This window comes from Vigna radiata, unplaced genomic scaffold, assembly GCF_000741045.1.
Source record: "Vigna radiata var. radiata cultivar VC1973A unplaced genomic scaffold, Vradiata_ver6 scaffold_183, whole genome shotgun sequence".
Lineage (NCBI taxonomy): Eukaryota > Viridiplantae > Streptophyta > Magnoliopsida > Fabales > Fabaceae > Vigna > Vigna radiata.
In genome coordinates this window covers 688,934-707,971 of record NW_014542001.1, presented here as the reverse complement: position 1 = coordinate 707,971, position 19,038 = coordinate 688,934, and the positions used below count along the sequence as shown (strand labels likewise).

The following is a 19,038-nucleotide window of genomic DNA, read 5'->3' as shown; positions in this document are numbered from 1 at the left end:
TTTAGGTTGGTTTGGAACTATTTTTGGGGGCTTAAACTAGTGAGATTTTGAATTTTAGGTTTTGTGTCTAAATGGTCATTTTGAAGGGTGTTGGTAAGTCATTTGTGACTTATTAGAATCCCTAAGTTGTTTAAAAATAAGTTGTAACTTGTGGAATTCAATTTGAGTCTCTAAGGTGTGGTTTTGATTAATTTTGGATTGGATTCTTATGATAAATCATTTTAAAACGAGTTTAGGTTGGTTTATATACTTTTGGTTAGGTCCATTTTAGTTTAAAATACAATCTAGGAGTGTTAGAAGTTGGGAAAAATTAATAGGATAGGTCATGAGTGGTTGAAGAGTGCAAATTCCACAGTTTTGTGCAGCAAAATTATGCAGTCTAGCGGAACGAGTGTTGAGCGAACATAACATTTCTAGCTGAGCGAGTATAGTTGCTGAGCGAGTATAGTTGCTGAGCAAGCAGAACTTATTATTTTTGTATTCCCAAAGCGATCATGGTAGCGGAGCGAGTAGGCTGACAGACACTTTTAGCTGAGCGAGCAAACTTGGTGACTTTTCAACGAAGTTTTTATATATTTCTTATGGTGTGTTCAATATATGTGATTGTTTGAATGATTGGTTTATAATACTTATTGTGAAGTATGAATTGATTTATAATATGAATTACAAACAAGATTTGTATATGATTATGTATGATAAATAATGATGATTTTGTATTATTTTCTTATTTTTTTATGAACAATAAGGTGTGTTTTGTATATTTTATGGAATGTGTGGAATGGTTTGGAACATGTGGTTAAATGAATGAAAGGTTGTGGAAAAGAGTTCTAAGAAGGAACTTTTTGTTGGTAGTTTTAAGTATTGTAAGTATGAATATAGGAAGTTCAGTCTTGGAGTTCATCTTAACATTCTAATGGTTACCTATTTTCAAGTAGAGAGGGGTGAGACATGTCGTGAGAATAACAGGAGGTCCAAGTTTAGGGGTTTTACCTTGGCTAAAGGCAAGTGATAACAGACTAACCTTGTGTGGTAGCTTGAGGTGGGCAAGCTGTTTCACCACAACTATATTCATACTAATCCGGATAGTCAAGTCAAAAGGTTGTCATGCATAAGGTGTTTGGTTGATTTTGTGTAAGATATGTATCTTTAAGTAAAATGTTTAATATGTTTTAATGTATTATGAAAATGTTTTGTATCACTAATTTATCCTTTTTGTTTTTGTTTGTGTTTTCTCTTTTGCGATGATCATCTTAAATGGTGTGAGCTTAGAGAGAACATCTTTCTTCCTTTCTAGTTTCTGGTATCTTGTAATGTTTTCTTTTGATAGTTTTATTCTAATAAAATGGGATGTTATCTTATAAGTTTTAAATTATAATTTAATTAGACTTCTTTTCTTCTTGTTAGCCGTTGTGTCATATTTTTTTTTTATTTCTTTTAATTTTTTTATAAATTTTAGGAGACATAAAGTTAGCTTATTCTTTTGCTTATTTCAAAATATATATTATAAATATATCTTAACTTAGCTTTTATATATTTTTTTTTATTAAGAAGAATAATCAGTATAATAAATATGGATATATTTAGTTTATAATACAATAAAAAAGTAAATTATATTATTAATATATATATATATATATATATATATATATATATATATATAAATTTCGTTAATTTTTTTAACTCCTTTAGTATTTAATTAACCTGCTTTACAACTTACTACATAAATTTTAATATATGAATTCTTCAACATATACAAATAAGATCAAACAATCATTAACCAAACTTAAAAAAAATTGTTATGATGAGATATACATTTCTTTTTTTATTGTATTATAACAAACAAAGACAATATTATAGTGATGAAAATGTTTATTTTATTCCTTTTATTGTATATTTAATTATATATAAAATTAATATATTATTGATGTTTATTAGAATATATTTTGTCATTTAATCAAGAGGTCCAAGTTTCAAATCCGATTAAGTAATACTTTCTGGTAAAGTATACATATTTTAGCATTGCCACATACCGAGAATTCAAATATTTCAGAAATAAAGACAGTCAAAACTGGACATGAACTGGAAAAGTTTATGAGTGGAAAGAAAGCAATCGTAGTATATGGTTTCAATGTAACAACGGCTTTTGTGCTCTTCATCAAATACAATTTAGAATCACTGCATCCCATCGTGGAACACAGATAATAACCATTATAAATTAGCCTGAAATTGTCTTACTGAGAGAACACTCTACCAGGAACCAAGTTCTGATTTAGGAATAAAGGGCGTATGAGGTTGGAAGTAAGGAATGAAGAAGAGACAATGCTAGCTAGCAAGGGAATGAATAGACTAGAAGAATGGAATCTTTATTACTTTGGTTTTCTTCCCTCTTTTTTTCCATACAATTGATAAATAATGGCCCAAAAGACATTCACTACTTACTCTTGTAGGCTAAAAAGTCTTAAAATCTAAGAATGAACTCGACAGCAGATTCATTGAATGTTCATAATTAATCGTAAATTGAAGGGCGTGTAGTGTTTGGCAATCTCCTTCCATGCACAAAAGAACTAAAGAGATGGAGTGCTCTTGAAGGCTGTGCAAATGGTACCATGTGAGCAGCTCCTCTTACAGTTGCAAAAGTCAACAAATTTCCATACTCTGTTACCCAACCTCCAACCTATATTTATTTAACAAATCCCACCAAATAAACATCAATTAGCATAGGGAACTATAACATACAAAAATTACATCATTTTGTTTCCATGTACCTGCCCTCGGTGGAACCATGCTCCATATGGGACTGTAATCTTGAACTTTAGCTCGTGAGCTAGTTCACGAATGAGTGTTCGAGAACCTAGTAATGGCACCACAGAATCTTGGTCTCCACTGTCATAGTTTAACGTTAATAATTAGCGTACCACGCCTTACTACCATACATAATTAATGCTCCTTAAAGGAAAATAATTTACCTGAAAACCCATACTGGAATATGGTTTTGAACTATCCTTTTGAGAACTGGGAGGATGTCTATATTAGGATCAGTCTCGCTATAATTTAAGACACTGCAATGAAGAAAAAGCAGGATTATACATCAGCAACGAAAGTAGAAAGCAATGCGTGTTTATTTTGGAGAATGTTACTGACAAATCATTGGATTAAAATTTAATAAAAGATATGCATACACAGAAAGATCGTACTAATTTTTCATGCAGTAATTAACAGCACGATATGAATGGCTTACCCACTGCACATGGACCAGTGGTAGGGAAGATTAGTACGGTTTGCATGGAGAGCCTTCTGAACTTCTGGGAGATTGAAATAAAAAGCTCTTTCGTAAGTCATGCATACATCTACACCTATGCTTATTTTAGTAGCCTGCATTACAGTAATCAAAATGTTTAGTCTATAATCTTAACTAATTAATCATCTTAAAGTATACAGAAATGAAAGAGGCGTTGTACCATCTTTTTCAATTTCAGTTCTTGTTCAACTATGGATGGATAGCAAACATCCAGAATCACATCATAGTAGTTTATGTAATCGCTAACAATCTCATTTGCCTCATTTATTGCATTGTTGCATGATGCGGACACGTTGTGTGTATCGGCGAAGACATAGTCATCGAAATCGCAATCATTCGCAATGGCAAGGCCAACTTCATCGGAGATCAGTCCATGCGACCAGTAGTATTCGTATGTTGCTCGTGCATCACGATCAAGTTTCAGAAGTGGGTTTCCAATCTATAACAAACGAGGAAGGAGTGAAATAGCTTTCAAATTAGAACATCAGTAGCAGAAAAATAAATGAGTAAACTAATGCAAAAAAAAGCATCAAAGGGGTCTTACAGCTACTCCTTTAATATTGAATTTGAAACCATTTGAATGAGCATTGTGGTCCAAAAGAACATTGGCTAACTGTGGTATATAATGTCCTGCATAACATTTAAATGTCAGTAACAAACAAAAATATATACTTTTTTTTTCTTTTTTGCAGGAGGAGGGCAAAAGAACTTTTTCCAAAAGGAAAACAAAAAGGTAATCTGGTGCAATAATTTTATATGGTTACCCCTGTTAGGAATGATGACATTACGTTATCTGCATGTGCATAAATAATAGAATAAAATGTTTAATCTTAAGAAAATCACGTCATCTAATGTACTATTATATAGAATATTTTGGAACTCGAGACCAACTTTGGGAGTTTCAATTCAATAAAATAATTATTAAATTGGATGAGATTATTATTGGTTGGACCTGCATAGCTTTCTCCGGTAAGAAACAGCTCCCTTGATCTGTAAGAAGGAAACTTCTCGTACCATTTCAGCAGGAAGAGAAGCGAATCATTGGCTGCAAAAAATAGAAAAAATGTTAAAGCTCAACTCTAGTAAAACGAGTTTGAAATTATGCATACATAATCACATAGATTCATTCTCAGCCTTAAAAAGAGCTTAAACGAAGATTAATAAATATATTAATTGGTGACTCTATTTACCTGTGGATGCATCTCCAGCGTTGTAATCTGAAGTTGTGTTTGAGTATGACCAACCAACTCCAGCTGGAGACTCCAAGAAAAGGATGTTGGATGCTATGAAAAAGACATAAATAATGTCAGAATCAGGAATCAATGTAAACCCAAATTATTCTCCAATATCGCAAGAAAAATTCATGTAAAAAATTTGTGACATATATAATATGTATACCTCTATTCCAAGACATTGAATTTCTTCGAAGACCACGTCCATCACCTCTGGGATAAAAGGGACCCAATTCAGTAAAGGCACCTCCTCCAATGGAGGAACATCCCGGGCCTGAAAAACAATGGTACTTGCTCTGAGTTAAAGCAGTTTGACAGTTTTATAGTGTTTTGTAAAACATGTTAACCTTAATAGCTAGGTATATTTGATTTATCTGTTGTAGTTTTTTTTTTTTTTTTTCAAAATAAGAAAAACAAAACTGTTGCATCTTTTCAATAAAGAATTCAAAATTTTGATCCAGAGGATCTGACTGTGAGGGGTCCTAGCAAACAGGATTTTCATTGAGTGAGACAAAGAACCTAAACTGGTAGGGACACAAAGAAAGATAAATGGCAACCGCCTATGGTTTACAAACATGAACATGGAAAAACCTAGACAGAAACAAACTAGAGATGATAATGTAAAAGTGTGGAAAAAGATGAAATTGAAGAGTATGAAGGAAGGAAACTGTATAAGAAAGTAAAGAATGAGATAATTCCTTAAAGCATCCAAAAGTAGGAAATGGGTGATGTGATGGAGCAATGAGAGGAAGGATAAGAAGTACCAACCTCCATTGAGCCAAAGAGTGAGAGGTTTCTTTTCATGGTCTTTCTCAGCCTCCACAAAATAGTAGAAGAGGCTTCTCCCATGATTGACATCTACATCCACATACCCTGCATATTGCTTGAACCCAACATTAGGTTGCCCAGGCAACCTCTCTATCAGATCCTCTGAAGGGTACCCTTTTACCCCAACACTGCCCAACAACACAATCAACACTCCCACTAACCAACACCCTTTCATTGCAACAACTCCTATCCATTTCCTCAGCAACCCTTCACTCTTATATAGCACTTGAATTATGTGTTTAATTACTATTTGCCCTATATAACAAACATTGTTTTCAACTTGGTCCCATCCTATCATATACAGTCAAAAATTCGAATCAAACTACAAATAAATAAAAACAAAAATGAAAAGTCATATAAAGAGACTAAAAGTGTTGTTTCTCTAGTTCGCATGTATCTTTGAATAAAAAATTAATAGGAATATGTTTGGTTTGGTGTTTTGTATTTTCTTTATTATAATTTTACATTTGCAGGGTTTATGTTGGAATATATAACGAGAACAAATTTGAAAACATCTCTCATATATTTAAGTAAAGATGAAAGTTAAAGAATTACCAGGAATATATATTTTTTAAACAAGATCCTTTCTTCCCTCTAAAATAGGCAATTGGTTTCTTTAATAGAACAGAATGAAGAGAAATTGATTACGGTACCATATCTCTAGTGAACAGATCTGTTACAGAAGCATGCACGTGAATCCCGGATTTCCTTTAACAAAAAGGTGAATTTCCACATAAAGATCTGAATTGCATATAGAATATGTTATATGCCCTCCAATCAAATGTATGGATAAATGGTATGCAGACTTCAATTTTCTCTGGTTGACTGTAACAAGACGACGATTTTAATAATAGAGGTGACAATTTTCCATCAACATGTGAAACATTAAATTATTAGATAAATACACCTAATCCGTTTAAGGTTAGAGCCACATTGCGACGCATCATTATTCCAATGCAACGAATTCTGCCAAAAACCGAGAGACACGGCCAAGAAAGTAGCATAGTACTGGGGAAGGTTACCTACCTCTAAGGATTATCGACAAACACTAGAAAAATTCATCAAGGTAAACACAATGCTACAAAGTTGATGAGATAACCATCGATCATCAAACAAAGCAAAAAAAAATAAAAAATAAAAATAAAAATTATTTATTAAATGTGTTTTAATTTTCATTTGTTAATTATGAGTTTCTACTTTGTTTGGGAAGGCGCAACTACTACTAACTAGTAACCTTATTTAGCTGCAATTTCGCCGCACTTGTTTCTCTCACTTTCTGCGTCTCAATCTCATCACTAACTGTGCCATAGTTTTGTTTAAGGTTTCTGCTTTGTTGGCCAAAAGATAAGGGAAAAAGGTCGACGCAAAACACTTTACAACTTTTCAAACATGCGCGGGGCTCAAATTCTCAAAAAGCAACTCCTCATATACAATACACCATTCATACTACTCATACACTGTTACTTTTTTTAAGAATCTAAATTATTCCTTCAGCATCATCCAACGTATTCCTAATTCTACTCCTCTGCATCAAAATTTATTAAGTTGTTTTATGTTAACTTATTAAGAGTTCTTATAATTCTGTTTTTTTGTACGAAGTTCTCGTCAAAGCATCCAACGTTGTGAGATTTTCAATAATTTAATTTTAATTTAGTTTATGCATTCTTATTTAGATTCTTATAGATTTTTAATTTGGTGTCTTAGGTGTGGCAAACATGTTAAAAATGTATTATAGATGCAAAAGCATTGAGTGAACCACATTAATACTTTGTAACAAATTATATATCTTGAACCTTTTTATGTAAATTTTAAACTTTTCTTTTTATTACATACAAACTACAAATATATACATATAGGAATCCGATGCATTTGCGAAGAAAAAGTGAAATACACTTTATGCTTTGAAATACACTCACGCGTGTGTGCGAGACACTTTTTTTCGTGTCGTTTTTTTTATACAAACTAAAGTATGAAAAAAGAAAAAAAAAAATCTACAAAAATGAAAGAGTCGGCATTCTAGTTATCTACTAATGAAACAGGACTTGAATACCCAAATTAGAGCTAAGGAAAAATACGTTTCTGATATGTCATAGGTTTTCACTTTCCTCAACATATTTAGAGTATTAGATTTTGAAACATTCAGAAAGCTAGATTTTGCAAGGGTGACCAAACCCCGTCATAAAATTGGATCAACGGACTTCAAACTAATCGTGTTGTTGTCTGGTTCCTGTCTGTAACAAAAGTCAAAAAGAACATTAAAGCTTTAGAAAAATTACTTGTCTTTGCTCAAATTAGCAATTATGTCTTTTCTGCAATGTCACACGAGCTTTGAACAAGACGAGACACCCACAAGAATCCTATAAAACTCTACTTTTAGAGTTGTTTCATATTATATACTAATTTTAAATTTTAAACAGTGAAGTTAACCCAAATCCATCTCTTGCAATGAATAGATTTGATTTTGTTTGGAAACATTACTTTATGATGAAAAAAAAATTACTTTTTAAAAATTATATCAAGGACAAGGTTAAAAAAATTGTTCGTTATTAACATTTTTTGGCAGAACTAATGAAAAAAAATTATTATATAAAACACAAGGATGCAAAAAGAGTCAAAATTATAATACTTTAAGAGATTTAAATTTCAAATTCAAAAGAACTTAATGAGACAAATAAAATACTAATGATCAGCAAAAAGATTTGGCTAATTGTAATATTAAATGAGTGGAAAGAAAAAAATAGTGGAAAGAAAAAAATACGTATAATTTTTTATTTTTTATGAAATAGTGAATCGGAAATGAATAACTACGTAGAGAGAGAGAGAAAGAGAGAAATTCTTTTTCTTTTTCTCCAAAATTGTACAACGGAAAAACTGCAATGTATGTCAGTCACATACATTCCTCAGAGACGTGGCATTGCATGCCACATTGTTAGCATACCATGAAATGAATATTAGAAAAATAACCGTGTTAAACAATGTTTATAATACAAGCTTTTGCAGTCATAGAATTAAATTCAATAAATAGTTTGAAAGCAGTACAGGAGTACATTTGAAAGTTAATTGTTCCAATTATCAACAAATTCAGTTGCTTATGTGTGTACATACAGGTTGAGACACGTATACTATAGGCATAGGAAAGATGGAAAAATCTAATAACTAATCAACAACTTTCGGGGAAAATGAATTATTTTTAAATATCAGAGTGCAACCGTACAAAACGTAAGGAATCAAAGGGAATGCTTAAACGCCATTCTCTTTGTTTTTTATTCAGCGGTCTTCCTTTACCTGATTTCTGTCTGTTGACTTTCACGTCTGCTAAACCCCAGGTGCAACATTTCGTTTCCAGGTCAAAGGATTCAAGCATGAAGACACCCTCACTCTCTGCAGCTGGGTTATTTGGATCATTACTAATGACATATTTCACATACATAGGTCGGTCCTTGAAGCGATCTAGGTCATCTGGAATCCGAACTATTCTTTCCACACCAGGAGAAGACACCTGAAAAAGCACACATGTCAAACGCTAATAATATGAAACATTAATGATCAAAATTTCAATCCCTTGGGATCATTCTTCAAAATCAAGACCACCCCCCGAGATAACAGAACATGTCAACAAGACACTTGAGATGTACCTCCAAACATAAATTGTCAGGAACTGATTTAGCAAGTTCTGCTTCATCCAATTTTTCTCTATACGCTGCAGAGAACGTTTCAATATTTTCCATGCTGGGCGAGCCAGACCTATAGACAGAGCACAACAACTAAGCCAGACATTCATGATGATAATAGCCAGCAACTTTAGAAAAATAAAAACGATGACTTAAGCCACAAATTGCATTATGTGAAAATGCAGATGTAGTGAAATAGGGTATTTCAAAAGGGTAGCCACTATCTTAACCTTATGATTGACAGTAAGGACACCGACAACAACTCTAGACCCGCATAAGCAAAACAGTATTTCCAGTACTTAACCTTTCTAGGACATTTCCGAAATCGAAGTCTTTGTTGGACAAAACTTCCAAAGCAGGCAGAAACGCATGTTTACTCTATTAGACATATATGGAATTATTTTCGCTCTTACAACCATCAAACCTAACTCCAATAATCCTGCAAAACAGATTGAAGACTATATCCATTCGACTTAGGTATGCTAACATACTTTGCTCATCGCATTATCTAATGATTTGCTCGTGTACTGCTTATAATGCTCTTATAAGGAAGCCAAATTTGAGACTTGTTGATTCTTAAGTACACAATCGAAGATGTTGTGAGACAAAGTTCGGTCATTGGAAATTACTATTGTTGGGAGATGATAAAAGACAAGGACATCAAGATCCAGATCAACGAGCACCACAAGTTGTTCAAAGTTATTAAAGAAAAAAACACAGTCCTTCTTGATGAATTCGTTTCAAAACTTCTAATAAAAAAGATTCTGGAATCCTAAACGGACTATAAACAATTGAAGCACAGACACATACAAATGTCATTCCTAAACCTTATCACACATCATTATTGAGGATACCAACCGAAAGGAGTGTGTTGCTACAAGGGCTAAGCCATTATCGGCCAAAGCAAATATGGTAGAAGACAAATCATTTCCAAAAATCTACGAGAAAAAACCCGATCACAGGAAGAAAAGTTTTAAAAATTCTCATCCCAATGGATTTAACCTCACTTTCAAGAAAAAAAATAATTTGCTTTGTATGTGAAAAACCAGGCCATCATGCACCTCAATGCAGACATAGAGTTAGAAACTAAATTACTCCTAAGGCAAATATAGCCAAAGGAGAAGATATAATTGTTGTGGTTGTTTCACAAATAAATCTAGTAGCCAGTATAAGCAAATGGATGGTAGACTTTGGTGCTACCGAGCACATTTGTGCAAAACAAAAGTGTGTTTACCTCTTACACGAGTATGAGGGATGAAAAAGAATATGTTTATCTCTATGATTCCTAGACAACTCCTGTCCTAAAAAAAGGAAAAGTTCTTATAAAGCTCACATATGAGAAGACTCTGACCTTAAGCTATGAGCAAATGTGTGGCATGCTAGATTAAGATATGTAAATTCCTTATGTGTTATGAAAAGATTGCAACAACTAGGATTAATTAATATGCGTTATAAACAAAGTAACATAGGTGATATATGTGTAGAGTCTAAATTAACAAAGAAAACTTGTCATTTTGTAGAACGTCAAACTAAACTTCTAAGATTTATTCATATTGATTTAGTTCCTTTGGACAGAGGAAGATGTGTTGCATCAAGAGCACTAGTAACTTCTAAAATACTTAGATCATTTTCAATAAGTGTGAAAGTCATCTCCAAAGGAAGTTTCCTTCCTCTTTCTTTTACTTTTGTCCAAAGGAACTAGATAGGTATGAATTAATTCTAGAAGTTTAATTTGATGTTCTACAAAATGACAAGTTTTCTTTGTTAATTTAGGCTCCACATATATATCACATTTCTTACTTTGTTTATAATGCATATTAATTAACTTTTGCCGTTGTAATTTCATAACATATGAGGAATTTACATGTCCTAATCTAGCAAGTTACACATCATACAAATTAACAATACAAGCAAAAGAACCAAATTTATTAACAATAGAAAAAAATGTGAAGTACAAAAGCACCTTGATCATATTATCCATTTCCCACAGACACATTATTTTTTGTCATAACAATCTTACCAAATTCAAATGACACTTTTGTCATAACTTTGATTGATGGCACATGTAGCACATTGCTTAAGGTTAGAGTCTTCCAAGATATGAGCTTTAGAAGAACTTTTCCTTTTCTTAGGGCAAGAGTTGTCCTAGAATCACTAAGATAAACATGTTTTTCTCCATCCACACTAGAGTAGGAGGTAAACACACTTCTGTTGCACAGATGTATCTGGTAGCACCATAGTCTACCACCCATTTGCTCACACTTGTCACAAGGTTTATTTGTTAAACAACTGCAACAATTGTATCTTCTCCTTTGATTATATTTGCTTTAGGATGATTGTCATTTCTAACCCTATGTATCCACTGAGATGCATGATGGCCTAGTTTTCCACACACAAAACAATTTCTATTTTTTTTTAAAAGTGGTATTAGATCCACTGGGACAGTAATTTTAAAAAATTCTCTTCTTGTGATCGGACTTTCTTTATCATATTTGCTTTGGCTGATAATGCCTTAGCCCTTGTGGTAGCACACTCCTTTGAATCGGTATCTTCAATGATGATGTGTGATAAGGTTTGAGTGTGACATCTGTTTGTGTTTGTGCTTCAGTTGTTGTGGGTAGTCTAACTACGATTCCGAAAGCTTTTCGGTTAGAAGATTAAAAAGGAACTCTTCGGAAAGGACTATGTCTTCTGCTTGAATATCTTTGAGCAATTTGTGGTACTCGCTGATTTGGATCTTGATGTCTTTGTCTTCTATCATTTCCCAACGATAGTAATTTTCAATGACAAACCTTTGTCTCACAACATCTTCGATTGTGTATTTGAGAATCAACTAGTCCCAAATATCCTTGGTTTCCTTATAAGAGCAATACACATCACGCAAATCATTAGATAATGAACTGATCAAAGTGTGTCGGCATACCTAAGTTAAATGGATTCAGTCTTCAATATGTTTTGTAGGACTACTAGAGTCAGGTTTGATGCTTGTAAGAGCGAAAGAAAATTTATACATGTCTAATAGAGTAGACATGTGTTTCTACTAGTGTCAGAAGTTTTGTCCATCAACAAAGACTAAGATTTTCAAAATGTCCAAGAGGTTTCGCAAACATAGGTTGAGTTATGGAAATATTGTTTTGCTTCTCGAGTGTAGAATTGTTGTCGGTGTCCATACCTTCATCCATAAGTGCTTAAGATTATTGTAAAAACTGATGAAAACACGAACAAAACTTGATTCTTGAGACGTGTATGGTCACTACCTTGAAGGAGTTTTCCATTGTGTATTGCACAAGTTCTCCAATATACAATAGCTTCTCAAATTTTTCAAGGAACCCATAAACTAACAAGAAATAATTTTAAAAGAGTAGAGAATCCAATATATACAAGGAGAAGAAGAAAATGTGAGAATGAGCGAATGTGTATATTTTGGAGGAGAGGGAAGTGATGTATTTATAGGTGGGAAAAGGTGTTAGAGACCTCGTAGCTCATGGAAGAAAAAATAGAGGAGCCCATTGCTTGCGAATGCACACTGAAATGGAGATATCCTATGAGAGGAAAAATCCCAAAAAGGAGGACACATGCGAACTGTTGCAAAGTGACTTTTTGAGGTGGTGGGTACCCTTTTGAAATATCCTAGGCAGTGATCATACACGCCTCAGAGGTGGTGGGTACCCTTTTGAAATATCCTAGGCAGTGATCATACACACCTCAAGAATCAAGTTTTCTTCGTACTTTCATCAGCTTTTACAACATCAGATCATTGATACTTGGTTTGTGCTTACGTAGTTTGCCAAAAATCCATTCAATGAGCAGTATACAAATAGGATTTGCATTCAGAAATTGTTATAAATCAGGCACTTTGCATCAGCCCAATGCACCAGTCCAATACACTTAGAAACATGGGACTAAAAATCGTCAAACCTTTTTTTACATCTTTAGGAGAGAGGATGTAAAATGAATGCTTATTAGCAACAAGCTCCACAATCCTTAAACTGTGTAAGAGGGGCCAAGGAAATACTGAATACCAATTAAGTGCATTCAACTTCAGCATTTCCATTTTCTGCAGTGTAGATCTTAACAAATAAATATTGCACCAATTTCCCACATCCTTACAATAGTTACACATTCTTGTTAAAATAATCTCAAGCACAAAAACATATTTTCTTTGTAAAATATGTGCTTACTTCATTAACTGAGATAAAGGCTATTAAATAGCCACTTACACAACGTCAAATAAAATTTAAAATTTGCTCCTAAACAGAAAAGCTAAAATATCTCCTTAATAATCGAACTTTTAAAATAATAAATCTCCTACCTAGTTGTTACTGCAACCGAACTTAAATAAACAAATAAATCCTTTTTTTAATTTAAGTTTATTTAACAAAACTCTCCCATAAACTTAAATTTTTTTCTTCCTTTCTTTCCATGTGCATCATCCCAGTTCGGGTTTGCTTCTTTTAATCACATTTGACTTCTTCTTTTTCCTCGTAGCCTTCCTGTCTTTTATCTTGGTTGACCTCTTTAATGCTTTGACTGACTTTGTTATGCTCGACTTCTCAATAACCTTCTCATCTCTGACCTTAGGCGATTTCTCAACAATCTTGATTGACATCTTCATCGGGTTCTTCTCAACATCTTCATCAAGAGCCGCTTTCTTCAGCTCCTCAAGCTCAACCTTCTGTTTATTCATAATTTCATTAGCTTCATCTAGAAGCCTCCCTATTCGCTGAATCTCTTCATCTTTTTTCTTTGAGTTCTTTCTCCACGTTTTCCTTCTCCATAATTGTTGGATCCTTTACTGAGATCACTTCATCCATTGTTGGACCGGGCTCTCCATGTCCACTGCATCCGAGCTCTTTGCCATCAACAGGATTCCACACTCTTCTTCACCATCTTTAGTAACGAGATTCGTCTCCCCCTTCGACTTTAAGATCTTTGACATCAACAAAGTTCCCATCTCTTCTTCATCTTCTTCTTTTTCTGTAAGAAGATTTCTCTCACTTTTCTTCTCGGCTCGACAATATTTAATAATATGACCGAGCTTACCACAATTGTAGCACTTCCTTGATCTACATTCATATCCATAGTGGCCATGCTTGCCACAGTTAAAACATTCCACTTCTGACTGATCTCCTTTGTCTTTTCCTTGTCCTCGGTCATGGCAATACTGTTGACCGGTTCTCTCTTCATTGCCTCTACCACGTCCACCTCGTCCTTGTCCTCGGCCTCCTCTTCCTCTGCTGCCAGGATCTCGGCTCTGAGCAATCCGAGATTTATTCGAGTCAAACTGTACCTGTAGTGCTTGATCGTCGGGTTTAACCTGATCATCCCAACTCCTCCTTTGTTCGTGGGCTTCTAATGACCCAGCAAGTTCATCCACTGTGAGAACCGACAAGTCCTTCGATGGCACACACGATACTTTCGAAATCTTTTGTAAGAGATCTCAAAATTTTTCCCATAACCGGCTAGGTGGCATTTGTTCTCCATTCTTGCCTAAAAAAAGAAAGGAGAAGGTGAGAGTCAAACATTGTGAGGGGAAAGGTGAGTGCTTGTTTTTTTGTGAGAGATGGCAAAGGTTGTCAATGGTATGAGTGTGCCACAATTGACGAGAAAAACCAATTATGATAATTGGTGCCTACAGATGAAGGCGTTATTGAGATCCCAAGACGTTTGGAATATGGTGGAAGAAGGGTACGTTGAGCCTGATGAGCCTGATGTGGACGAAGACCAAACGGTGGCACAAATAACAATATTGAAGAAAACACGTGCAAGAGATGGGTCAGCATTGTATTTTCTCTATAATGCAATAGATGAGTCGGGATTCGAAAAAATAGCGAATGCCAAATCAGCAAAGGAAGCCTGGAAGATATTGGAGGTTGCATATAAAGGTGACAACCGCGTTAGATAAGTCCTTCAATTCTTCGATGGCGCACATGATACTTTCGAAATCTTTTGTAAGAGATCTCAAAAATTTTCCCACAACCCAGCTAGGTGGCATTTGTGAATTTTCAAAGAACTCGGATATTGGACCATGCTTGAAATCAAAGTCTGAGGAGATTTCTACCAACTCGGTATGGTATATAGATACTGGAGCAACCAATCACATGTGTGGAGATGAAACTCTTTTTTATGAACTCACCAAGGAGGAGGTCGGATTTGTGACTTTCGGAGATGACTCCAAGGTGGCCGTGAAGGGGCGTGGAACAATCCGGCATATGCAGAAGGATGGGAGAATTTGAGAGATTAGGGACATTTATTATGTTCCTAAGCTGAAGAATAATATTTTAAGTGCAGGACAATTGTTGGAAAAAGGTAATTCAATTTTCATAAAGGACCGGGTATTATATTTGAAGGAAAAGAATGGTCGTCTTGTAGCCAAGGTAAGAATGAAGAAAAATCGGATGTTTAAACTAGAGTTACAGATTTTGCAGGAAACGTGCTTGAAGGCGGACATGAAAGATGAAGCTATGATATGGCATTGTCGGTTTGGCCATCTTAACTTTGGAAGCTTGGCTGAACTCTCAAGGAGAGAATTAGTACTTGGATTACCCAGTATAGAATTTGAGAAGAAGTTTTGTGAAGAATGCGTGCTCGAAAAACAATCAAGAACAAAATTTTTCCCACAACCCGGCTAGGTGGCATTTGTTCTCCATTCCTGCCGAGTTGGTTGGCCACCTTCTCCACCCGAGTTATGTACTCGGTTATATACTTTTTGGGCTCCATCTTCAACTGTTCAAACTCTCCTCTGAGAGCTTGTATTCGGACTTGTTTAACACAGTTGTCACCTTTATACGCAACCTCCAATATCTTTCAGGCTTCCTTTGCTAATTTGGCATTCGCTATTTTTTTGAATCCCAACTCATCTACTGCATTATAGAGAAAATACAATGCTGACCCATCTCTTGCACATGTTTTCTTCAATATTGCTATCTGTGCCACCATCTGATCTTTCCGTATCAGGCTCAACGTATCCTTCTTCCACCATATCCCAAACGTCTTCGGATCTCAATAACACCTTCATCTGTAGGCACCAATTATCATAATTGGTTTTTCTCGTCAATTGTGACACACTCATACCATTGACAACCTTTGTCATCTCTCACAAAAAAACAAGCACTCACCTTCCCCTCACAATGTTTGACTCTCCCCTTCTCCTTTCTTTTTTTTTCTCTCGGTAGTCAGAGCATAAAGCTCTGATGCCACTTTATTAAAATAATCTCAGGCACAAAAATATATTTTCTCTCTAAAATATGTGTTTACTTGATTAACTGAGATAAAGGCTATTCAACAACTACTTACATAACATCAAATAAAATTTAAAATCAACCTCTAAACAGAAAAGCTAAAATATCTCCTTAATAATCAAACTTTTAAAATAATAAATTTCCTACCTAGTTGTTACTGCAACCGAACTTAAATAAACAAATAAATCTTTTTTTTTATAATTTAAGTTTATTTAACAATTCTGCAATCTGACATAATAACCTATTCCAGCATTCCAGAAATAAACCTAAAAGAACTATTAACAAATGACAAAAAAGAAAGATAAACCTTAATGTAACATTACTTTTAGGGAGGAAACACTCACATTAAATTTCAACAACCCATATCAGTATACCAAAAAGAAAGATAAGCCTAAATATACCAATACTTCTAGCACATACGTATGTATTGCTAAAATTCCATACATATTTAGATTTTGTGTGTGAACAGCAGGTATCCTCCGTAGAGTCAAAGACTAATCAAGAAGAAATGCATTTAAGGAGTTGGTTCTTCCATAATTGAACGCCAAATTATATATAAGCATAATTTCATAAAAGTTTGGATAAATAAAAAATTATGCTATTTATATAATTAATCAAAAAAGATCCTGCATAGTTATCCGATCCCCAATTATGTAAAAGAAATAAAAAAATAAAGATTCATCACAAACATTTCAGAATAATATATGCATTTATTCATAATAACCATTCAATAATAAAAGTTATCAAACTAATAATGTCTGCCTGTTCAAGGAGGTACGACTAAATCTTGATAAGAAGGAACTATTCAGCCAATAAGTGATAAGTGAAATAAAACCACACGTACGGTGGCCAAATTTTCCTTGCTATTTAATCTTATCAAATTGTCTAATTTCAATATTTCATAAATAAGTTAAAACAGGACAGAGTCCTAGTTAGCCTTATCGTTTTTGCTCTCTCTACCCCTGGCTTCATCCTCATAATAATTATAAAAAGAATAATAAGGATAAGAAGAAGGATAATAATAATAAGAAGAACATTTTCGTCTTACTTTTTGGAAAGGTTCTCAATGCGCACTTGAATGGTGGAGTTCAGCAGTGTTTTAAAAGCATAAATTTGCAATTCGCCATCAAAAGAGAGAGTAACCTCTTTAGCAATGGCTAATGCTTTTTTGTCCCACCATGTGCCAGCGAGGGAGATTCCACCGCCTGCGCCGCCATCACCTGCCTTCAAAACATTCTAAATCAATAAATAATATCATTTCCCCCAACCAAAACACACACTTATCATTCTAAATTCTAAGAAAAACTTACATAAGGTACACCAGCCTCATCTTGTTCGTCATAGTATTCGTCATCGTCATCGTCACCGTCGTCTTCACCATCATTATCATCCAACGCTGTCTCTGGGCAATGAAACGAAAAGTTCAGAAAAAATAGGAAATAGCGAGAAACGATTAGATTCGAGAGACTGAGCGCAATTTTACCGTATTCATACTCGTCGAGGAATTCTTCTTCTTCTTCCTCTTCTTCTAGTAATGATAGTTCTTGGACAATAGAGGGTTCTAGAAGCGACTCTGAATCAGAGTCTCTCTTTCTGCCACGTGGAATTGGAGTGAAAAGCTTTCTGCGAGTGCTTGTATAGATGCAAAAATGACTACATTGTTTTGTTGTAGAGAGAGGAGGGGCACAGAAGCTAACACTAGTAAGAGTGATAAGTGGTGGTGAAGGAATTGCACCTACGCAAGGGCTCAACCTCAAAGCCTTTATCAAATCCATTCGGTTCCAAGAATCCAGTGCCAGGGGAAAACAGCAACATAACAGTCAAAGGTGGTGCTCAATTATAAAAGCCGAGCTTTTATCAACAGGCCCAAGCCCAAGCCCATGAGTTCAGTCCCTTTTGGGTTACTCCTTGTACCTCCCCAATTCCAACCTCCACCCCCAATTTTTTTGGATATTTTTTTAAATACAAAATTAACTTTTATGTATTTTTTATTTTTACCGTTTTACCCCTATTTACTAAATTTAACCTACCCTACTTCTTTTAAAACACACAGAGATTCCTCTCCTTCGTATTCCCACTCCACCCCACCAAAGCTTTCATTTTTGAAATGTTCTCTGCAACTCTCACTCTCCCAGTCCTACTCTGAACAGGTTCTATTGATTTGTGCGGCCTGGTGCTTTTGGTGTGCGATGGGTGGCGGTGCCGTGAGTGTGTGGCGGTGCGGCACGGTGCGGCGCGGTGCAGAGAGGTGGTAGACGTTGGTTTCGTTTGCGGGTTGTTGGGCGGTGCGGTTGTGTTTACTGCTTTGCTGTCGGTGTGTGCAACGGCGCGGAGGGTGCTGGTGCGGCGGGTGTTGCGGCGGTGCGGGGCGGTGGTTCTTGCTTCGACAGGTTAGTTTCTTTTAATTTTTTTTTTTTAAACTTATGTAATGTGTAGGATTGGGTAGCTTTGTTTGTTGATATCTGGTTGGTGTGTTTGTTGAGATTGGTCTGCTATTGAGTTCTGTTGAGTTTTGTGTCATCTCTGTGCTGTGTGCATTTCTATGCTGTGTGCATTGAGGAAGAAGACGTCCAGGCACTGAAACGGATGTCGACATCCGTTTCCTACAAAGTAAACTAATAAAAACAAATCTTAAAAAATAAGACTAATAAAATAAAAATCTAATAAAAACAAATCCTAAAAAATAAAACTAATAAAAACAAATCTTAAAATATAAATCTTAAAAAAATAAAACTAATAAAAACAAATCCTAAAAAATGAAACTAATA

General features: G+C 34.7%; 2 protein-coding genes across 3 annotated transcripts; both read right to left on the bottom strand.

Moving 5' to 3' along the window:
• Positions 1–2,342: 2,342 nt before the first annotated feature.
• Positions 2,343–5,563, bottom strand: LOC106778877 (serine carboxypeptidase-like 42). The gene is made up of 10 exons (XM_014666878.2): positions 5,299–5,563; positions 4,697–4,804; positions 4,489–4,581; positions 4,251–4,343; positions 3,843–3,928; positions 3,459–3,737; positions 3,239–3,372; positions 2,967–3,059; positions 2,766–2,883; positions 2,343–2,674 (listed from the first exon to the last, which is right to left on the bottom strand). Exons 1-10 carry the CDS (start codon positions 5,531–5,533, stop codon positions 2,507–2,509), a joined length of 1,407 nt encoding a protein of 468 aa, XP_014522364.1. The 5' UTR covers positions 5,534–5,563; the 3' UTR covers positions 2,343–2,506.
• A 2,839-nt stretch (positions 5,564–8,402) lies between these two features.
• Positions 8,403–18,266, bottom strand: LOC106778917. 2 transcript variants are annotated; one of them, XM_014666921.2, is made up of 5 exons: positions 17,754–18,266; positions 17,581–17,672; positions 17,319–17,506; positions 8,994–9,102; positions 8,403–8,857 (listed from the first exon to the last, which is right to left on the bottom strand). In XM_014666921.2, the coding sequence occupies exons 1-5, from the start codon at positions 18,043–18,045 to the stop codon at positions 8,549–8,551; spliced, it is 990 nt and encodes a 329-aa protein (XP_014522407.1). In that variant the 5' UTR covers positions 18,046–18,266; the 3' UTR covers positions 8,403–8,548. The 2 variants fall into 2 exon arrangements, with proteins under 2 accessions (XP_014522407.1, XP_014522408.1); XM_014666922.2 differs by having other exon boundaries at positions 17,319–17,494; positions 17,754–18,254.
• Positions 18,267–19,038: the final 772 nt, after the last annotated feature.

What these genes read in the sequence shown, in the direction of transcription:
- LOC106778877 (XM_014666878.2), bottom strand. Translation starts at nt 5,533, where the DNA reads ATGAAAGGGTGTTGGTTAGTGGGAGTGTTGATTGTGTTGTTGGGCAGT. An exon ending in CGCTGGAGATGCATCCACAG is followed by an intron (nt 4,344 to 4,488) that starts GTAAATAGAGTC and finishes TATTTTTTGCAG; the next exon opens with CCAATGATTCGCTTCTCTTC. An exon ending in ATTCCAGTATGGGTTTTCAG is followed by an intron (nt 2,884 to 2,966) that starts GTAAATTATTTT and finishes AAACTATGACAG; the next exon opens with TGGAGACCAAGATTCTGTGG.
- LOC106778917 (XM_014666921.2), bottom strand. Translation starts at nt 18,045, where the DNA reads ATGGATTTGATAAAGGCTTTGAGGTTGAGCCCTTGCGTAGGTGCAATT. An exon ending in ATTGAGAACCTTTCCAAAAA is followed by an intron (nt 9,103 to 17,318) that starts GTAAGACGAAAA and finishes CTCTGTCTATAG; the next exon opens with GTCTGGCTCGCCCAGCATGG. An exon ending in CTGACAATTTATGTTTGGAG is followed by an intron (nt 8,858 to 8,993) that starts GTACATCTCAAG and finishes GTGCTTTTTCAG; the next exon opens with GTGTCTTCTCCTGGTGTGGA.